At 38.5% G+C, this 18,806-nt stretch overlaps 1 protein-coding gene, 1 long non-coding RNA gene and 1 pseudogene across 3 annotated transcripts; 1 reads left to right on the forward strand and 2 right to left on the reverse strand.

The window, feature by feature from the left end:
- The first annotated feature begins 3,024 nt into the window (after positions 1-3,024).
- On the forward strand, positions 3,025-3,867 carry LOC139191598 (uncharacterized). The gene is made up of 2 exons (XR_011575686.1): positions 3,025-3,230; positions 3,571-3,867. It is a non-coding gene; the product is annotated as an uncharacterized lncRNA (long non-coding RNA).
- A 3,518-nt stretch (positions 3,868-7,385) lies between these two features.
- LOC103453946 (histidinol-phosphate aminotransferase, chloroplastic-like) lies at positions 7,386-11,408 on the reverse strand (annotated as a pseudogene).
- A 156-nt stretch (positions 11,409-11,564) lies between these two features.
- On the reverse strand, positions 11,565-16,470 carry LOC114820960 (serine/threonine-protein kinase D6PKL1-like). Of its 2 annotated transcripts, none has more exons than XM_029092342.2 (3): positions 15,949-16,470; positions 12,964-14,959; positions 11,565-12,576 (listed from the first exon to the last, which is right to left on the reverse strand). In XM_029092342.2, exons 2-3 carry the CDS (start codon positions 14,766-14,768, stop codon positions 11,730-11,732), a joined length of 2,652 nt encoding a protein of 883 aa, XP_028948175.2. In that variant the 5' UTR covers positions 14,769-14,959; positions 15,949-16,470; the 3' UTR covers positions 11,565-11,729. The 2 variants fall into 2 exon arrangements, with proteins under 2 accessions (XP_028948175.2, XP_070667652.1); XM_070811551.1 differs by having other exon boundaries at positions 12,964-15,031; positions 15,949-16,109.
- Positions 16,471-18,806: the final 2,336 nt, after the last annotated feature.

Below are 18,806 nucleotides of genomic sequence, written 5' to 3' on the forward strand. Positions count from 1 at the left end.
CGAAAATGATGGATGGCGGACAATCTCAGGGACCAAAGTGATGTTTTATACAAATCTCATGGACCATTTTCGCGATTTAGCCAATATTCTACTATATGTACATTTGTTGCTTAATAAACCATAAAACTGCTTCCAAATTCCTTAAAAAGTTCAACTTAATGCTCAAGAAAAATATTTTGCTAAAATAAAAAATTTGCATTGCTGTAAAAAAAACATGGGTGTTAGGTAGGCTCGACGCACGCAAAACAAGATGAACTGTGCCATGCAAAACAAGGTGAGCTCAGCTCACTAAAAACGAAGCGGGCTTTTGGCATGCAAAACGAGGAGAGCTCTGCGAACGAAAAACGAGGCGAGATACGTCGTACATAAAATGAGGCTGGCTCCGTGCACGCCAAAATTAGGCGGGCTTTATGCTTGCAAAAAAGGGCGGGGTTCTGGCACGCAAAACGATGTGGACATCTCATGTGCATAATGAGGCCAACCAAGGCACACAAGAAGAGGCAGACTCAGTGCACGCAGAACGAGGTGAACTCCTGAGTGCTTAGAAAACGAGTCAAGCTCTACGCACTGAAAAATATATTTTGAAGAATATGAATATGATATTTTGTTGTAATGGTAAGAGAAATAAAAGAAAAATTAACAAAATTATATAAGAGTGATGCCTTTCTGGTTGCCACAAAGTCATCCATGACTTGGCACCCCAAGAATTAAAACAAATGACTTTCTGGCACGCAAAATTTGAATAATTGATCAATGTAAAACAAACAATAGTATGGATCAAAGAGGAAATGGACTGTTGGAAGACAAAACGACGCAACGAAAATTTGCAGATTTGGCGTCCTAGCTTCGACTTGGGGTCGTGATACCTTTTCAAAAAGAAAACAACGCCGCTAGTCCAATAGGCCGCTTTTCCATGACGTACAATGGATTTTGGTCAACCGGGGCCGTTTCATCCTCCAAAATGCAGTTTTAATTTCGTAATAAAAATTTGGACTTTTTGTTTGTCGTCCGAATTTATGTAATAGTCCTTTGAGTTGTCCCAACATATGTATTATGTTTATTTAATCCATTTGGTTGTTCGTTTATGAGCATCAGAGATATCAATTAAACAAAACAACCTTTGGGTTTTCAACCAAAATCTAGCAAATTCTAGAAATCCTGTTCTTCGAGGGCTTACGTTCGTATCCCACTTGCTTCATGTTGCGTCATTGATATTGTGTGAGCTCCACTTGTGCTTTTATTTGGATATAGTTAGTAAATACATGAGTAATCCGTAATCAAGAAACAAATTCCTTTTTTTGCTTGTGGGATGCCCTTACTAACCCGAGGGGCTTAGAGCGTGCTTAAAGTGACTTCACAAGAGTGATGAATAGATTTCAAACACTATGCCTCACTTGACCAAGGCTCCATCTCCCATCAATCACCTTAATCCCCTACTTAGTTACAAGCCTACGTTACCAAGCTATGCGGAAACAAATTCCTTTGATTTTGTAATAAAGTAAACATGCTGTAAAACAATTTGAATCCTAAATACATCCTGATCGTAAATTAACCCACTTTTCTTCACCATTTGGCCAAATTCGAACAACTTAGGCCATCTCTAACCAAAAACTGGCCAAAACGCTCGTTTTAGCCCTCTGGCCCTTCAAGAAATTAATATTTTAATAAACAATGCAGGGCCATATTCCTTACCATCTCCAACCGAGGGCTCAAGCGTCATAGGGCTCGTTTTAGCCCTGTCATAAAAAACCGTTTCCAACCGAGGCCCAAAGGGCTATGGTATGGAATGTGAAGAATTGAAATAAAATGAGATAAGATAGTATGGAATAGTGAAATATGTGAAAAATGGTGTAGGAAAAATTAGAAATTAAAAAAAAAAAAAGGTTGTTGGGCATAAAAACAAAAAATGGGTTGGGACCATAAAAAAAAAAAACTAAACCCTAAACCCCTAAAGTGGGATGGGCAATGGAAAAGAAAAGAAAAATTGAAATTGGGCTAGCCAGCCGGCTGGCTGGTTGGCTGAAAGTGGTCAGCTGGTTGGCCCTTTGGCCCTTTCAAATTATGTGGGGCCCACGAGCCCTTTAGCCTAGCCCTCGGTTGGAAACGGTTTTCAGGCGTTTTTCGGCCCTCTGGCCCTTTGGACCCTTTAGTTGGAGATGACCTTAAGTCAAGCTACAAAGTTGGAGAAAATGAAAGTACAAGCGATTTTAGACGAGAAAATGGATAAACTCAAGACATCAGAAGGTAGAGGTGAATGTTCTGTATCATTTGAACTATAACGAGGACTTGCTACAAAGTTGGTAGTATTAGAAGTATAACATAATTTAGTTCATTGATTCGAAGCTTCCTTTTATTTGAATTCAACCAAAAGCTTTACAAGAGCTTTGTTTTATTTAACGTATGTATAACATAATTTAGGAAGCTCTGCCGGGCGGCTGCATTCGATCATGTATATGGCATAGGGGACGACGGCCGCGACAAGGAGGAGGAGAAGGAGGAGTACCTTTTGCATCTTGCAAGGCAGTGGTTATACTGCTCGTCGCATCTATTCCTACACGTAGTTACGGGTGATTTGCTCTCGTCGACGGAACACAGCTGAATGCAGTAAGTCATGTTGTTGTCGCAGTGTCTGCGACATCCTTTTGCATGCGCGGTGGTCCACGCTAGCACGAGCAAAAATGTCACAAGGACAAGTACAGGAAGCACACTCGACTTCATTGGGATTTCAAGGGAATGTGAATCTGTGATGGTGCATTTGACACTCAGTGACGCATGTTTATATAGGGGTGGGCAAACGGGTAGAGGAACCGCAGGTCGGGGCGGGTAATGTAGGTTCGGGGCGGGTACGGGCCGGGTCCTTCTTTTTTTGGGAACAAACAGGGCGGGCCGGGCCGGGCCATGGTTATTTACGGGGTGGGCCGGTTCCTAAACCTTAGAAAAACGGGGCCCCGGACCGACCCGTGTCCAATTATAATCAACGGTTAAGATTGAATGATAATCTATCATCCAATCTGAACCATTAATTTGTAACCTAGGTTTCCAAATCAGTTTCAGTCTCTCACTCTCTCATTCCCACGCCCACCTCTCCACCGTCACTCCATCGACTCCCTCGACTCCGACGACATCCCGGAGAACGCCCATCACTGCCGCCGCGACCAACACAACGACACCACCACCACCCATCCAGCCATCCTTCGACCTCGACGACATCCGTTACTTCGCCGGCTACTGTAAGTCTACTGTCTACTTCTCCGAATTTTATTTTTGTTGATGCAGAGGATCAGTAGCATGAATAATAGGATTGATTAGAGAACTGCTTGCGTTTTTTCAGATTTGGGGTTTTTTTTGTTGATGGTAGACAATTTTGAATTTAATTGGAATTTGGATCAAGAACAAGAACTGCGTGCGTTTTTCAGATTTGGGGTTTTTTTTTTCTTCTAGTTTTGATTCAAGTAGTCTCCCTGCGTTTTTCAGACTTATGGCTATCGTTTTGATTTAAGTAGTCTCCCTGCGTTTTGATTTCATGGAAATTCCTTTTCTCAGCTTTTACTCTGTATCCACATTGTGCAGACGTTTTTGGTGTGGCAGCTGAGTTTTTCTGCCCTTCTCTTGGGGAGAACAAACACACTCAAAGAATGTTCATTCGGTCCAAGCAACTTCTCCTTGTTGCCCTTCTCTTGGGTGTCAAAATGTGAGCATTTGATTATAGTGTAGTCGGATTTATGAACTGTTGTTTGAGCTTCTGATTCAGTTTTTGATCAAATGAAGTTGTGCGAAAATAAAGCTTTCTTAACTGGAGCAAATCCCGTTATGTATGAGTTTTGTAATTTTTTTCATATAATGGATCATTACAGTTTTATTTTTTAAGGGATTTGAATCTGTGCAAATGTGAATGAGTGACTGTGAATCTGCAGGGGCTGGGAATGTTCATTGTTCATACAAGTTGTAGAATTTAGAACTAGAAAGCTATGAGCTTGACTATGGCATTTCGATTTGTTTGATATACGCAAATGTGTTTTAAAATTTCCAATTTTACTAGTATTAGTTTTCTGTGAATTGTTATTCCTCTAGTTTAGTTGCAGATGTTATAATGGCAAGAAGTTACATTCCCAACGGAAAGTTGTGTAGTTTACTGGGATATTGTCTGTAGATTTTAGTCAAGGTTTAACTAGTAAGAGTGGTCAGGGAGTAATAGACTTTGAATTATTTGATTTTTGGACTTTGGAATTTGGATGTCTTGGACTCTCGGTTTTGAATATTTTGTATGTTGATTCGATCTTTAGATGTTGGACGCTATAACGTTATTTTGGATGTATTGAATATGTGCAATTGCAATCTGTGCAGTACTGCAGCTGTGCTTTTTTTTTTTTTTTAATTTCAATCTGTGCTTGTTTAAACAGGAAAAAAAAAACAGAGGACCCGTTGACCCGGACCGAACCGGCCCGTTTCAACCGGGCCGGGTAAGGTCCGGTTCCTATTTTAAAATTTGTAATGCCCGGCTCGGCCCGGCCCGTCTCACTTTATTCCGGGTCCGGTCCGGTCCCTTCAAAAATGGGCCCGGCCCGGCCCGTGCCCACCCCTATGTTTATATACCAAAAAAGTTGCCACAACTATTGAGTGATTGCTAGCCAAAAGCAGTTTTTGTGGGAACAGTTGCAACACATTCCGGTAGCGTGGTGGTAAGTTATTTCTAATAGGGTTTTTATTATAAATGATTCTGAAATTGATCATCACAATCAAGATGGTACCTGAAATTGAAAATCAATCAATGTAGTCCCTGAAAATAGGTGTTGCAAATCAATGTTGTCATTCCGTCACAATTCTGTTAAAAATTCTGTTAAGTGCTGATGTGACATATAAATGGGTCCCACAAGATTTATGATTTTTATCACAAATTGTCCCTGAAATTGACCCACACCATCGAGATGGTTTCTGAAATTAAAAAGCGATCAATATAATTCTTGAAAATAGGTGTTGCAAATGAATATGATCCTTTTGCCACAATTCTGTAAAAAAAAAAAATTATGTGTTGATATGAGTTTAATAATTAATTAAAAAAGTTGTCTAAATACCTTTTTTCACAATGAATTTTTTTTTTCTTATAGTAGGCTTTACTCCGAAAAGAGATTCCTTCCATAAATTCTCAAAGGCACAAGGCTTAACCAAGGTCTTAAAATGGGTTGGAAATAGTTTTCAACCAACAATAGACGCACATCAGTTATAACCTCATTATCTTAAAGCAGACATTGTCGTTCTTTGCATCACAAGACCACTAGGGAAGCACCGAACAAGCTCTCCAAGATTAAGGTTGTTCGGATGTTGATCAAATGTTAGCAGTGATGTCCTAGAAGTCGATGTCAATCGGCCAAGTCGTCACCAAAGGTGATCTCGATCTAGGTTCAATTCGGTGAAGGATGTCGAAGTGTGTAAAGATGGGGGTATTGAGATTTTTTTTTTTTTAAAGAATAGACAGTGAAGGAGGTAGAGGAATGTGGATTGGGATAAGAAGTGATTGCAGGACTGGGTTTTTGGGTTGACTACTTTTTTAGAGTGATGTTAGACCCATCCCATTGTTCTATTTTCCCACCTACCTTATTATCCTACCCACCATAAAAAATTAAAAACTTAACATTTTATTTCCCCACCCACTGTTATTCCTAAAATAACATTTAAACACCACACCTCCAAGAATTAACTTTGCACCAAAATCAAGATTGCAAATCTTTGAACAAACCCAGAAATTAACTTATCTTGTGAAAAATTAAAAAGGATGAAAATTTACAACCTTGAGAGCCACATAGTCATTGGTTTTGTTGGAGTCAAATATGAATACAACCAATCTTGTTTTATTCAAAATTGATTAATTCCAAAATTAATTCGAATACAAAATTGATAGTGGAAGCAAATAGAAATCATAAATAGACAAACAGGTTAAAAAGGGATATTGGATGAGGAGAGGTTCCGCTTTTTTAATGATGCAATTTGGATTGTAGGTGACATAAGATTTGGGTTGGGGAAGAGAGAGGAAGGTCGAAAGAGAGGGAGAGATTCGAATGATTTGAGACTGGTTTCCGAGATAGAGACGGGAAGAAACAATGTAATAGTTGTTGGAGAAGCCGACAAGAGAGAGTGTGGAGAAGGGAGAGGAGGTGGGGGAGATAAACATGTAGGGATTTATAAGTCTTTTCCTAAAATGATATACATGTCTTTGAAATTTTTATTAAAATGTGGGTGGAAAAATAGGACAATGGGGTGGGTTTAGTAGCTCCCCTTTTTTATTAACTATTAAATTATTAAACCTATTTTAATTTTTTTTAATTTAATTAGACTTGTGTGACCCACTTATGTGTTACATCAGCACATAATAAAAAATTTGACAGAATTGTGACGGAATGACTACATTGATTTGTACTTATGGAATTACATGGATCGATTTTCAATTTCAGGACCATTTTGAAGTCGCGGGTCAATTTCAGGAACTATTTTGATGTCGTGGGTCAATTTCAAGGACTATTTGTGAGAAAAAAATGACTTATTATGTGCCACATCAGCACTGAACATAATTTTTAACAGAATTATGACGAAATGACCACATTGATTTGTGACACTTATTTTTAGGGACTCCATTGATTGATTTTTAATTTTAGAGATCATCTTGATGGTAAGGGTCAATTTTAGGGACTATTTGTGATAAAAACCCCTTCTAATATATCATTTTATATGTCAGAAAAGATTTTGTAACGAGCAATGATTTTTGCACTCTCATTTTGTCCTTCTGTATTCCTCTGGTCGTTTTAGTCTCTGTTGAACATTGATTTATTAAATCATGTGACTAGAAACAAGGGCAGGAGTGAAAAAGGATAGAGAGTGCAGAAAAGTCATTTCCCTGTTGTAAGTAATCTTCTTGTGAGTTGATCGTATATAAGTTATAACTTAAACGTATGATTGTAAAATGTAATTATAGTTCACCTTTGTGCACACATATAACTTCAACCAGTAGGGATCATATTAGGCCACAAACTCGAGGTTAGGGTTTTGGACATACACACATAGTGACGGAGCTAAGAATTTGTCGTAACGGGGAACTGATAAAAGATTTCCCTAAATAGAAACTCTGCGAGGCATTTCATCAAACAATTATTCACTATTTGCGTCGTCCATTTCTTCGTTCAACATCCGTGGAACACAAAATTATAACATATCCGTCTCCTTCCTCCATGTTTCCATCCGAAGGCATCTTTGCTCCCTCTGCGTCCCGTCTCATCCCGTACCGTCCTGTCCCATTCCGTTCCGTCCCGTCTCGTCTCGTTTGCATACCAAACAATACCTTAAAGAATCTAGTGAGTTATCCAATCCAAATCACAGTTTTACACCAAAACTGGATATCGTGGTCTGTTAAAATGCAAGCTTTCCCTGGAATCTTTGGCTTTTCAGCAATAAATTGACAAACAAAATACAACTCCAATCCCTCACTAAGTGCTGACAAAGAAAGAAAGAAAGAAACTGGTTTAAGGTGCTGTATTTAGGCGACAAGCGTCTGAGGCAATCGATCAATATATCTGTGTGTTCAGGCTTCCCAACAGATATGCGAACATAACCCTTCAACTCTTTGTTGTTGTAGTGACGAATCATCACCCCCATTTTCGCGAGGTCCTCCTGTATCAAACAAAATTGAAACCTTGAACGATATAGAATGTTCAAAACAGGGATGGATTTACGTGACTTAAACGTACATTATTTAAGTTTCAGCGGTGAATAGCAGGTTGAAAATTATGAATTGGTTGGATTGCATAAATTGGGTGCAGAACTACAAATTTAGTATGATGACACAACGCTACATTGAGGAAAAGATGAAAAATTACCTTCAGCTTCTTAGGATCCATTCCCGATGTAACCTCACAGAGAATGAAATTGGAATAGCTTGGATACGGGTTGAGAAACTGGAGCTGCTTTAGGAGGTTAAAAAGACGTTCCCTCTCTCGTAGCAAAGCTTCTTTCACCGTCTGGTATATGTAGTAACCGATGTTAGAAATACATTTCAAATGTTAAAAGTTACAGGAGGCATAGCGGGAAACTGAAGAATCCTAACCTCAAGATAGGTGGGATTCTGCAATGCTGCACAAGCAGAAACTTCAGCAGTAACAGACACATTATATGGTTGCTTAGCTCTCCACAGATATTCAATTATGCTCAGCGGAAACGCTCCATATCCTACACGGAGTCCAGCTAAGCCTGCACCATTTGCGCATTGCCAAAGAATCAAACCATTTACATAAAAGTTGAAACCATAAGCGTTAAATTGACAAACAACAGAGAACCAAAGTTTGTATAACGAAAATCTTGTTACTGGAAATTCATTAAGAGTGTCAATAGTACAAAAGCAGAAGTATAGTTTTTATTGCCAAAACCATGACACCAGAAATTATTTGATCGATATATTTCATTATTCAATAGTTACCATAACTGAGTTATATAAAGCAATGTATTCACAAGAAATGACTTATCAAAACAAAACAAGAAGTTTAAGAATACCAGCTCGTTTGCTAAATGTTCGCAGAACAATTAAATTCTCATGCTTTTTCACCCACCGCATCCTCAATTCGAGACCTGAAAACTCAATATATGCTTCATCCAGCACGACCAATATAGGAAGCTCAAGGATTTTCAGGAGAATCTCATCACTGATTATACTGTCATCAAATAAGTAGAACATGAAAATACAATATCTTAGAGTGACACTCAGATTCTAGAAACCATACATGTTATGATAAGAGAAGTCTGTGGAGTCATTATGTCGGAACAAACCATCTCCAATCTTCATTGTGATAAAAAAAAATAAAAAAATAAAAAATAAAAAAAAAAACCAGGAGCATTTGTATCAAGATGTTCATAACCGAAGATGCAATTCTACTCAAAAACCTTTTTTTTTCTTTTCTGGTCTTCTATTTCTGTGACACAGCTCATCATGCTAACCTTAAATCCATGTCTAACAAAAGTGCCATGTCAATTGCTTACTTGATAACTTCTCAGCAGGATAGCTGGAAAGACTATCCAATCCTTTACTTTTTGCTTACATGTTCCCTAGTAGCACCAGTAGTTTTAGGGACCAGTACGCAACTCGTATTAAAAGAATAAGTTGAGTTAAGCAGCTAAGTTGGTTTCTCAAGTTTGGAATGAATCAAATCCATCTCACGTCTATAAAAAACCAGATCCCGAGTTAGGGAGAAGATAGATCATATATCAATGGATAATCAGTTAACAATAATTTTGTTCTGGTGAGTACCCTAAACAGCTTGTTCATAGACTGTATTACTTAAAACACAAAAGGGCCCTGATATCAATCTTATAGCACGTGTATATCAAACATACGTACGGAAAGAGACAATTTTCAGTTACCTCCCATCTGGATTGTTGGGAGAAGTTAGGAATATGCATTTTGGTTTTTCCTGTAAAACAACATCTGAAATGACTTCTACATCCAAGCTAAAATCCTACTTCCTTGGCACTGCACAGGTCCGCCAAAACACGTAGTTTTATACACGCATAATGTACATCGAAGTATAACAGCTGAGGTCTTTTGTCTTTGAGGAGAGGGCAGATAAGTAGAAAGAGTTTCATATATGAAATAATAAACTTTTTTGAAATATTCAACAGAAAATTAAGCAGGAAGTTAACTTTACCTTTGATAACAGAAGCAGCGTTTACTGCGGCATCAAATTCATACATAGTGAACGTCGGTGGGCAATCAACAATCTTGTCGCCAGGATCAAGTACACATCTTCAGCAATATTTTAATGATGGACAAATTAAATAGAAAATCAGAGACTGATAGAGAAAAAAAAGAGCATAAAGAATAGCATTTTTTGGAATCTTATACAAACATAATATTCAGTTCTGACCTCATAATCAAATCGATGAGCTCACCAGCACCACATCCGACAAGAATATAATCAGATTCAAGGCCCGAATCCTTTGCAAGGGCAGCACGTAATCGACGGCTTTCAGGGTCGGGATAGATATATGGGAATTTCAATGCACCCAAAGCTTCAAAAACCTACGAACAATATGAAATTACAGTAAGGACATAAAGCGGTAAAAAAATCTCGGTATAATGGTGTCACTTGGAACAAAATGAAACCAAGCGAGTATCAAAATTGTTTTGCTACGAAACCAAGCAAGATGGCAAATGTGACTTACCTCCGGAGGAGGACCATAAGGGTTTTCATTTGCATCTAGCTTGATGATGTCCTCAGGCTTCCTTCCAAGTCTAGTTGACAAAACCTGTAGCAAAAGAAACTTATCTGTTGGTTTGGACAGAAATTTACTAATAGAAATGGTTAATAAAACAATGGAACACATCGAAGATAAACGATTAACAATCAACTGAGAGATATCAAATTCGACCTTAAAAAAAAAAATTACAGTGAAGTACACACAGCAACCCCAATTACAAGAAACAAAAAGAAAGTATAGATAAACCATTTCTTTAACAGAATCCATCATCCTCACCTGGACACCCGGACAGCCTCTCATCCCGGGTAAAGACCTAATCTTTACAAGTTCAAATAACAATTAAGATGAATCGAGATCAATTTTGTCACTCAAGGTTCAGTAAGAACAAGCTGCTCCAGCTCAATTTTGTCAACACTGAACTATAATTCATCATACATTCACGATGCTAGTACGAAAATATCGGTTCACAGATAATTAAAATTCTCAACCTCCTCATTGAAATGCATTGTAAAGCTAACTAAACCCACATTAACAAAAATAAATTTAGCAAATTAGTGATAACTAGCTAACTTCATACCAATTAGACCAAGAAAAATCAAATCTTTTGGATTCCAAATACCTCAAATGGCAAAATGGGCTGATAAGGAGACAAGTTCCTCAAATGGGGTCGAATGTATGAGTCCCCAGTCAAACGCTGTTGACCGTCATTGACTGGTTTATGCTGCACAGGGATTGTGGACGCCATAGCCACCACCCTCACCCTCTTTCTATTCCCTTCAATTCTTCAACAGCTGGGTCCGCGGGGGGCGGTTAATCGGAGTGAGGAAGCGTTGTATATATCAATCACACCCATCAACCTCTACAAATTGATGGCGGCGAGGGCAGGTGAGAGCTCGCAGTGGAGGTTGGTGATGTCAACGACAAACTATGCTCGTGGCGGCGGCAGAGAGATGGAGAGGATTATTAGGGGGGGAAATCCAGTATACCAGTGGTGTTGAATCCTAGTCCGACTCTTCTGCCAGACGCCGGCGATTGTTTTCGTACCTACCACTTCAAAATAGCATTCCGCTTTCCGTAGAGAATATCGTATGTTTAAAAAATAAAAAGTAAAATAAATAGAAAAGAAAATTATATTTTATTTAATACATTTTCGGTTTTTTAAATAAAAAAAATGAAAACTCATTTAATAACTATTTTCGTTTAGTAAATATAGTAAATATTTGTAGTTTTACAAAAACAGTTTAAAATGATAATAGTTGTGCATGGACGACTGTTGCTAGCATCCGCTAGCAAACCATCCCGAGGCACGCCATATTCCCTAATGTACAAAATTTCGGAATCTGATATGTGCGGCATTACTGAAAGCTTAAAAGAGTATGTACATAAGCTAGATTTCTGAGTTATATATATAGCCGGAAAGGAGGAGGTCTTTCAAGAGGTAATTATACATGCACAAGCAGAAAGCTTCTTCTTCTCCTAAAAATTGTGACTTTCCTCTAAAATAACTCAAACTCCAGGTGCTCTCCCGTCGCCTTGAACTCCAAATACTTGGTATTCTCCTGAGCAGCAGGCATGTCCGGGATCTCAAAATCGCAATACTCGGGCAGTTCTGGCGGAATGGCGCAGCGTATCAGTGCCCAATTCAGGCCCTCAAAGAACGGATGCTGCTTGATCTCACCGGCCCCTTTCTCTGATCCCAACCGATTCTCTGGTTCCTTTACCAACAGATCTCTGATGAGATCTCGAGCCTGGAAGCTAACATGGGGGTCCTCTGGGAACCTTAGGCTCTGCAACACCACATTGGCCAACGTTTCCTCGTTGTTAATACCTTTGAATGGTGTTCTGCCGTACAGAAGCTCGTAAAGGAAGATTCCAAACGTCCACCAATCAACTGCAGCTCCATGACCCTCTCCTTTGATGATCTCCGGAGCCAAGTACTCATGGGTCCCGACAAAGGAATTGGACCGCGCATCAGTAGGCTCTGCCACAAGCTGTGGCAATGATCTAACATGGGATGCAGGGTCATTTTTGGACTTCTTTGCTTTTGCAGCAGCAGGTAAAAACCTAGGGCTGAAGCATGGGACTTGACAGGAGGGTTCAATGCAGAAGGGCTCGGCGCAGCTAGATTGTGTACACGGACCAGACACTCTTGCACGATAAACATCGCATGAAGGTGATTTCAATAGAGTTGGACTGACAGTGCACCTAAGAGACAGGTCAAAATCTGTGAGCATGATATGACCATCTTCCCGAACTAGAATGTTTTCTGGTTTCAAATCCCGATAAACTACCCCAAGCATGTGTAAATACTCCAAAGCAAGGAGAATTTCCGCAACATAGAACCTGAAAGCAAAAAGGTTTAAATTAGTATTGTAATGGTAAAATTCCAGCATCTAATTTAATACACGAAAAAGTATTAGATCAGAGGACATGAACCTAATGGTCCATTACTCTATTGAATTTGAAGTAAAGCTCTTTAGAGATGACCCGGAAAAAAAAAGACAATTCAAGATGTCATGTAGGCATTTCTCAAAGAGAAGAGAAGGTGAATAGCTGACTGGCAAAAACACATTAAATATAATTTTAGTTGGGGACGTGTGTGACAAAGGTGTATACTTTCTTAGACATTCATCTTGTAACCTAATGCTTGACTGCAGATAATGTCTCAATAGCATCCAAAACAAAATGTAGAAGTTCGATACGTACAGGTGTTAATTAAAATAATTCTACCTTGTTGCTGCTTCAGAAAAACACCTTCCAATTTGCTTCTGTCGGAGGACATGAAGATCTCCGCCTGGGCAATACTCCGTAACTAAACATGACAGATTATCTGATGTAAATTGAGTATAAAGCGTAGGGAGAAAAGGATGATCAAGCATCCTCAGTATTTCTCTTTCAGTCTGCGCCCTTGGCATCTTCTTCCTTCTAGCCAAGAATTCATTGTCCATTACCTTTATGGCAAAATGACAGTTCGTACTAATGAGTTCAGCAAGATATACAGTTCCTATGTCTCCACAACCAAGCTTTTTCAAAAGGTTAAAGTGTCTCAAGCCCAGGGATCCATGCTGCAACCGAACATGACGGATGGCCTCCCACCTCACATCCTTTGACATGTGAGGTTTATTGCTATAACTAGATCCACTTACATTGCTCTCGTCACTCAAACTTGTACTACTACTATGATCACCTTGGCTACTTTTTGAGCTTTGGGAGAACTCCCCTCTTTCTTTTGATTTGGAGTTCGTTTTTGATTTCATGATGCCAGCTCCTCCTGTATTGCCAGTCTTCTTGTTGTCCAAGGTGAAGCCTGGTTTACCTGGAGTGCTGTGCACATTACTTGAGTTTATTTCAGTAGCAAGACCGTTAAACTGGGGAGACAAAGAACCTTCATTGGATTGTTGTCCAGCACCTTGTATTGCACATTGGCATCTCTCACAGACCAGTTGCCTTGTCTTCTTCTTTAAGATATTCCTATTCCTGCTGGCTTGTTTTACAGAGCGGACGGTATTTCTGGATACTTTGCTTGCCGGATTTACATTCACCAAACTAGATGAAGAAGGTACTACATGCAACTTGACTTTTCGCCCTGGTTTTACTGCTGATACCTTATTCGCTAACTTGGTCTTGGCAGGAACATTTTGAACAAGTCCTGAAGTATTGCCACTTGTAGATTTAAGTTTCTCTTTCTTCCCCAGCTCCGACTTAGTTTTTGTCCGTAACACGGTGTTGGAAGGGCCATTTTCAGCAAGTTCTGAAATATGGTCATTCGTAGATTTATTGTTCTCCTTCTTTCCCATTTCCACCTTTACTGTTTGCTCCCCTACTGTCCTTAACTTGCAACTGGAAGTACTTTCATTTTGCACTATTGTGCTCCCGGAATTATTTTCTGTTTTCCCAATGGCAAATCGAGGAGAAGAATGTCCACTCAGGCTTGATGACTTCATCTTGGACATTTGAGGATGCTCAGACAGCTCCCTGCAAGAATTTGAAATGCTTTCTTCTGGCACCAGAGAGATTTCAACCATATTTCCCCTATCTTCACTTGAGGAGGTGCCAGAGTGACTAGATTGAACAACAACTGCATTGTATAACGTCTTGATCCTCCCAGATTCCGAGGCTCTTGAAGGACTTGTCAATTTTGATAACCGTTTCATAGCAGCCATTTCTGATGCCTTGGTAATAGAGAGCTCTCTTAACGCCTGCTTCAGAGTCGCCGGTTCTGAATTCCCAATCCCTGGTGAGTGAGACACACCCACTGTAATTGGTTTCTTTAAGGCATTTCTATTTAAAGGGCTAGTGCCTACTTGCTTTGAACGATCTGAACCCTTGGATGATGTTTTGATTGCCTCAAAGAGCTTATTAATATCATCTTCTAGAGAATCCTTGTATCCCAGTTTTAGAACAGGAGGAAGCTTCCGATCTTTCTCACCCCTACTCAATCCAGGATTCGTTCGATGTATTCCGTGAGAATATTGACCTGTAATTAGCTCGTCTTTTGCTTCAACAATTTCAGAAGTACCAGAAGACGAAGCCATTTCTAGGGTTACTCAGTCTGATCACGTAATCCAAATGAAGTGCCAAAACGAGGAAGTTTTCAATGATCAGTTCCTTGAGAAGCCTTTCAGGTTTATCACGTCACGAGTTAGACTGTTCCGTGCCTTATAAAACTAAACTCCCCACATCATGCTAAATGTCTTTTCACTGCGGTAAATATAAAATCCATTCCCTGAAATATCAACAGAGTATGAACTATGAAGAACATCAGTCACCCAACAGCAGATGTTGTTTCTGGTTTGCACTGATTAGTAAAAGCAGAAGTAAGCTACTCAGTGACACACAATAGGACTTCAACAAGCAAGATTCTCAAAAAGATTTCAAACTCAAAACCAATACAACATCTCAACACTATGAGTTCGTTTGGATGTGCTTTTGAAATGACTGAAAACGCTTTTGGTAAAAATGTTTTTGGAACCAATTCTTAATAAAAATGCAAGTAAATTCTGGAAAAGCACTTAAAGTGCTTCCTGGAAAAAGCACAGGCCAAAAAACATTTTCTCTAAAAGTGCGTTCAATAATTTTAAAAGCACATCCAAACGAGTCCATTTCCCCGCGCCCTCACCACTCGGGTTAACCCCAAGAGCTTAGTCACAGCATCATTTTCGTTACTCGGTTACAATGGAACAAAATCGAACACTTGACCTAGCCTAATCCTAAATCCATTTCACCACCCTCCCTCGCCACTCAATCTAAACCCCAAGAGCTTTAGACAAAGCATCCTTTCAACACCACACAAAAATCATATCTTTCCGACCGTAACACCGGCACGAAACAGATTTCTAATCAATTTGATGGTGTGTAACGAGCATTTTTTATTTTCCATAATTTCACTTTCCTCTACTTAAAACTAATAAATCATAAACTACATGAAAGCTACACCAAGTTCCCGTCTTTCATTTTCTTCAAGCTATAATTTAATAATTTTTTGCACATCACCAAGGAAAAAATAATCACCAATAAATTTTTCCCACCAAACAAATCAAACTTAATAAAAAACACAAATCCAATAAACAAAAAAAACTAAAATTAATTCAAGAAAAAATAAAATAAATTGAAAATGCAGAGCTTCATTGAGCTCCTGAAGCTCCAGGGGCTCAAATCTCGAGACACGAACACGCTCAAAGCAAACCCAGATCGGAGAAACGCGAAGAACAGTACCTGATCGAGCTTCTTCTACAGACGCATTGGGGCAATATTCGGCGAGCAAATCACAAATCTGAGAAATGGCGAAAGATTGGACAAACTCTGAGTGCCCTAAAAACCCTAGAAAGTGGAAACCCTTTGGGGGTTGGTGCTGAGAGAGATGCCGTGACAACGATGGGGAGAGAGATAGAGATGAGGAGGGGGGAAGCGGTAGGAGGACTGATGGCATCATGGCGGAGCTAACAAACAAAACACTGTTTTCTCTTTCCTTCCTGGTTGCACTGATTATTTTGAAGGGATGTGGGTCCCGGTCCCACCGTATACGTTGTCGGGTCCACCGAAAAACTTGATGAGAAAACTATGGGAAGGAAGGTAAACAAAAGGCTCCGTATTTTCTATATAAATACTTGTCGTTTTAATTATAGAAAAATTAACTTTAAGTTTTAACGAAAATAATAAAAATATGTTGTAAGTGAGTAGTACTAGATTTGATTTTTTAGAGAAAAAAATAATTTTTCGTTAAAGTGAACAGTACCAATAGTTTTTCGTTAGAATTCTTCTTAATCATTTGTGTAAGCGAGTTTCAAACGAGTAAACGCACGTCATTTCGACTTTTTATCCATTCTGGTCGCCCACGTATAACACATTATCTAATAACGAAATATACATAATGACATGTTGATTTATAAAAGTAAACTAGTTTGTTTGGAATGAAAGCTACAAGTACATAGGACTTTTATACTTTTGTATTTTTATACGATGTAGATAGTGGTAAAGTTGGTGAGGCACGTGGACTTGTCCCAAACAATTTAAATCATTTAATGCATGAGATACTGGACAAATAAGTTAGCCAAGGTATTTTCTATAAATTGATGGTTCACTTAATATTAACATTGACTGAACCAAATTCATGGTTTACCTAACATTTTATATTGTATTATATATATACACACACAGATTGCTTAAGGGAAGGGATTCCTATTTTTTGAAAAAAATGGGGATTAGGTCTGAGACCCACTCCACATCAAATTTCAACGATCCGAACCGTCTATTTTGTTACTCTCGATTCATAGATCATCCTTGCAAAATATTAGCTAAATCGAAAATATTTAAGACATCTAATTGGGTTCAAAGAAATGAACGAATACTTTATTATATAAAAAAAAATGAAATTTGATCTTGATAATTAAATAGACAAATGGTTTCAGATGAATTGAATTTTTGTAAGGATGATCTATAAATCGAGACTAACAAAATAGACAGTTCGGATCGTTGAAATTCGATGTGAAGTCGGCCCCACACCTAATCCCTATTTTTTTCAAAAAATGGGGATCCCTTCCCTTAAGCAATTTGTATATATATATATATATGTGTGTGTGTGTGTGTGTGTATTTTACAGGTTTAATCTAAAGAACGATATGAGACAAAAATTGCTTTACAAGTCGTTTATAGTTCATTTGGTTAAGAGCATTAGCATTTGTATCTGATATCTTGTGTTTGAATACATCTTTGTAGTTTAATGTAGATTATCCTATCGTTTGTCAAAAGAAAAGCATATGATACAAAATATGCAAATATCATATGTCAAACCCCATCTCATAATTTACTTGCTAATTAAGTAACTAATAACCCTACCATGATTATGTGTCAACAAAGTTGTCACCATGTTACAAGGATGCACCATAAAAAAGGGCTCTACCAAGTAATTCTAGTCTTGATTAATAAGAGTGATTGATTGCAAATGACGTTTTACTCCATTGGCGGAAATTAATAATGTTTATACATCATAGTTCAAGTTCGATCCTCATCGATTCTTCTTCCCATAACATTTAACAATTTAATCCATTAATGTAGTCATTTGTTAACCATAAAAGGAGTTTCGAAAGGGATTCGAACATTGCTCAAAGGGTTTCAAGAAGAATTCGAACATTGTTCAAAAGATTTTGAGAGTATTCGAGCACTGTTCGAGAAGGCGACCCAAATAAAACATTGTCTTATGAAATTTTTCCTCCCAACTTTAGCTTTAAATAGCATTGAAGAAAATGGTATGATTTATGTACCATGTCAGTTGAGAATCCACCATCCACCCATTGAGATTGAGATATGACCAAACCACTAAATTTTGCATCAGTAAATGCCATGTCTTTTGGATGTTTCTTATTAGGGTAAATAATTGAATACAATGTCAGTGACTCAGTATTCCGCAGGAAGATATTATTTACCGCAATCGCCACAGAAACGAATCACGTACAATTTTGTGTGGCCATGGACCGTCTGGTTTCTTTCGACTTCAATACCCCCACACCTGACCACACACTAAGTACAATAATGATCTTTCTTCTTCTTGGAATTGGAACGAAATTTGAAGTCGGTTTATCCAAATGGAATGAGATTCGCTCTAGATTTTTATGTTTGAAATCCGTGGATCGAGACATCTCACCGCTCAAAAGATTGAGAAAGAGATACAGGTTATTCAAGTTTTACGATTTTTATGAAGTGAATCAGTGATCATTCTTTGAACGTAATTACGTAAAAACTAGACCACACTAATAATATGTTTGGTCATATAGTTAGTTACTAACCAAAATCGCAAACCAAATCAAACCATAAATAACGAATGAAAATCGTGTAATAACGAGTCTAATTGAACGATTGCGAACAATCACATCCATCGATATACGCATGCATGAACAAATACAACCATAAAACAATGTACATTATGAAGTGGAGCCATCGATCTCACATGGTACATATGCCAACTTCACTCCTTGGCCGGCCGAAAGGGATGGTGGTGGGTGTTCGTATTGGCCCCTCCTCAGTCCCCAACTTGAGCAGTGAACATGGGAAGCCATGATTAGCATATAAAGTGACCA

Source organism: Malus domestica, chromosome 14 (assembly GCF_042453785.1).
Source record: "Malus domestica chromosome 14, GDT2T_hap1".
In the NCBI taxonomy this organism is placed as follows: Eukaryota; Viridiplantae; Streptophyta; class Magnoliopsida; order Rosales; family Rosaceae; genus Malus; species Malus domestica.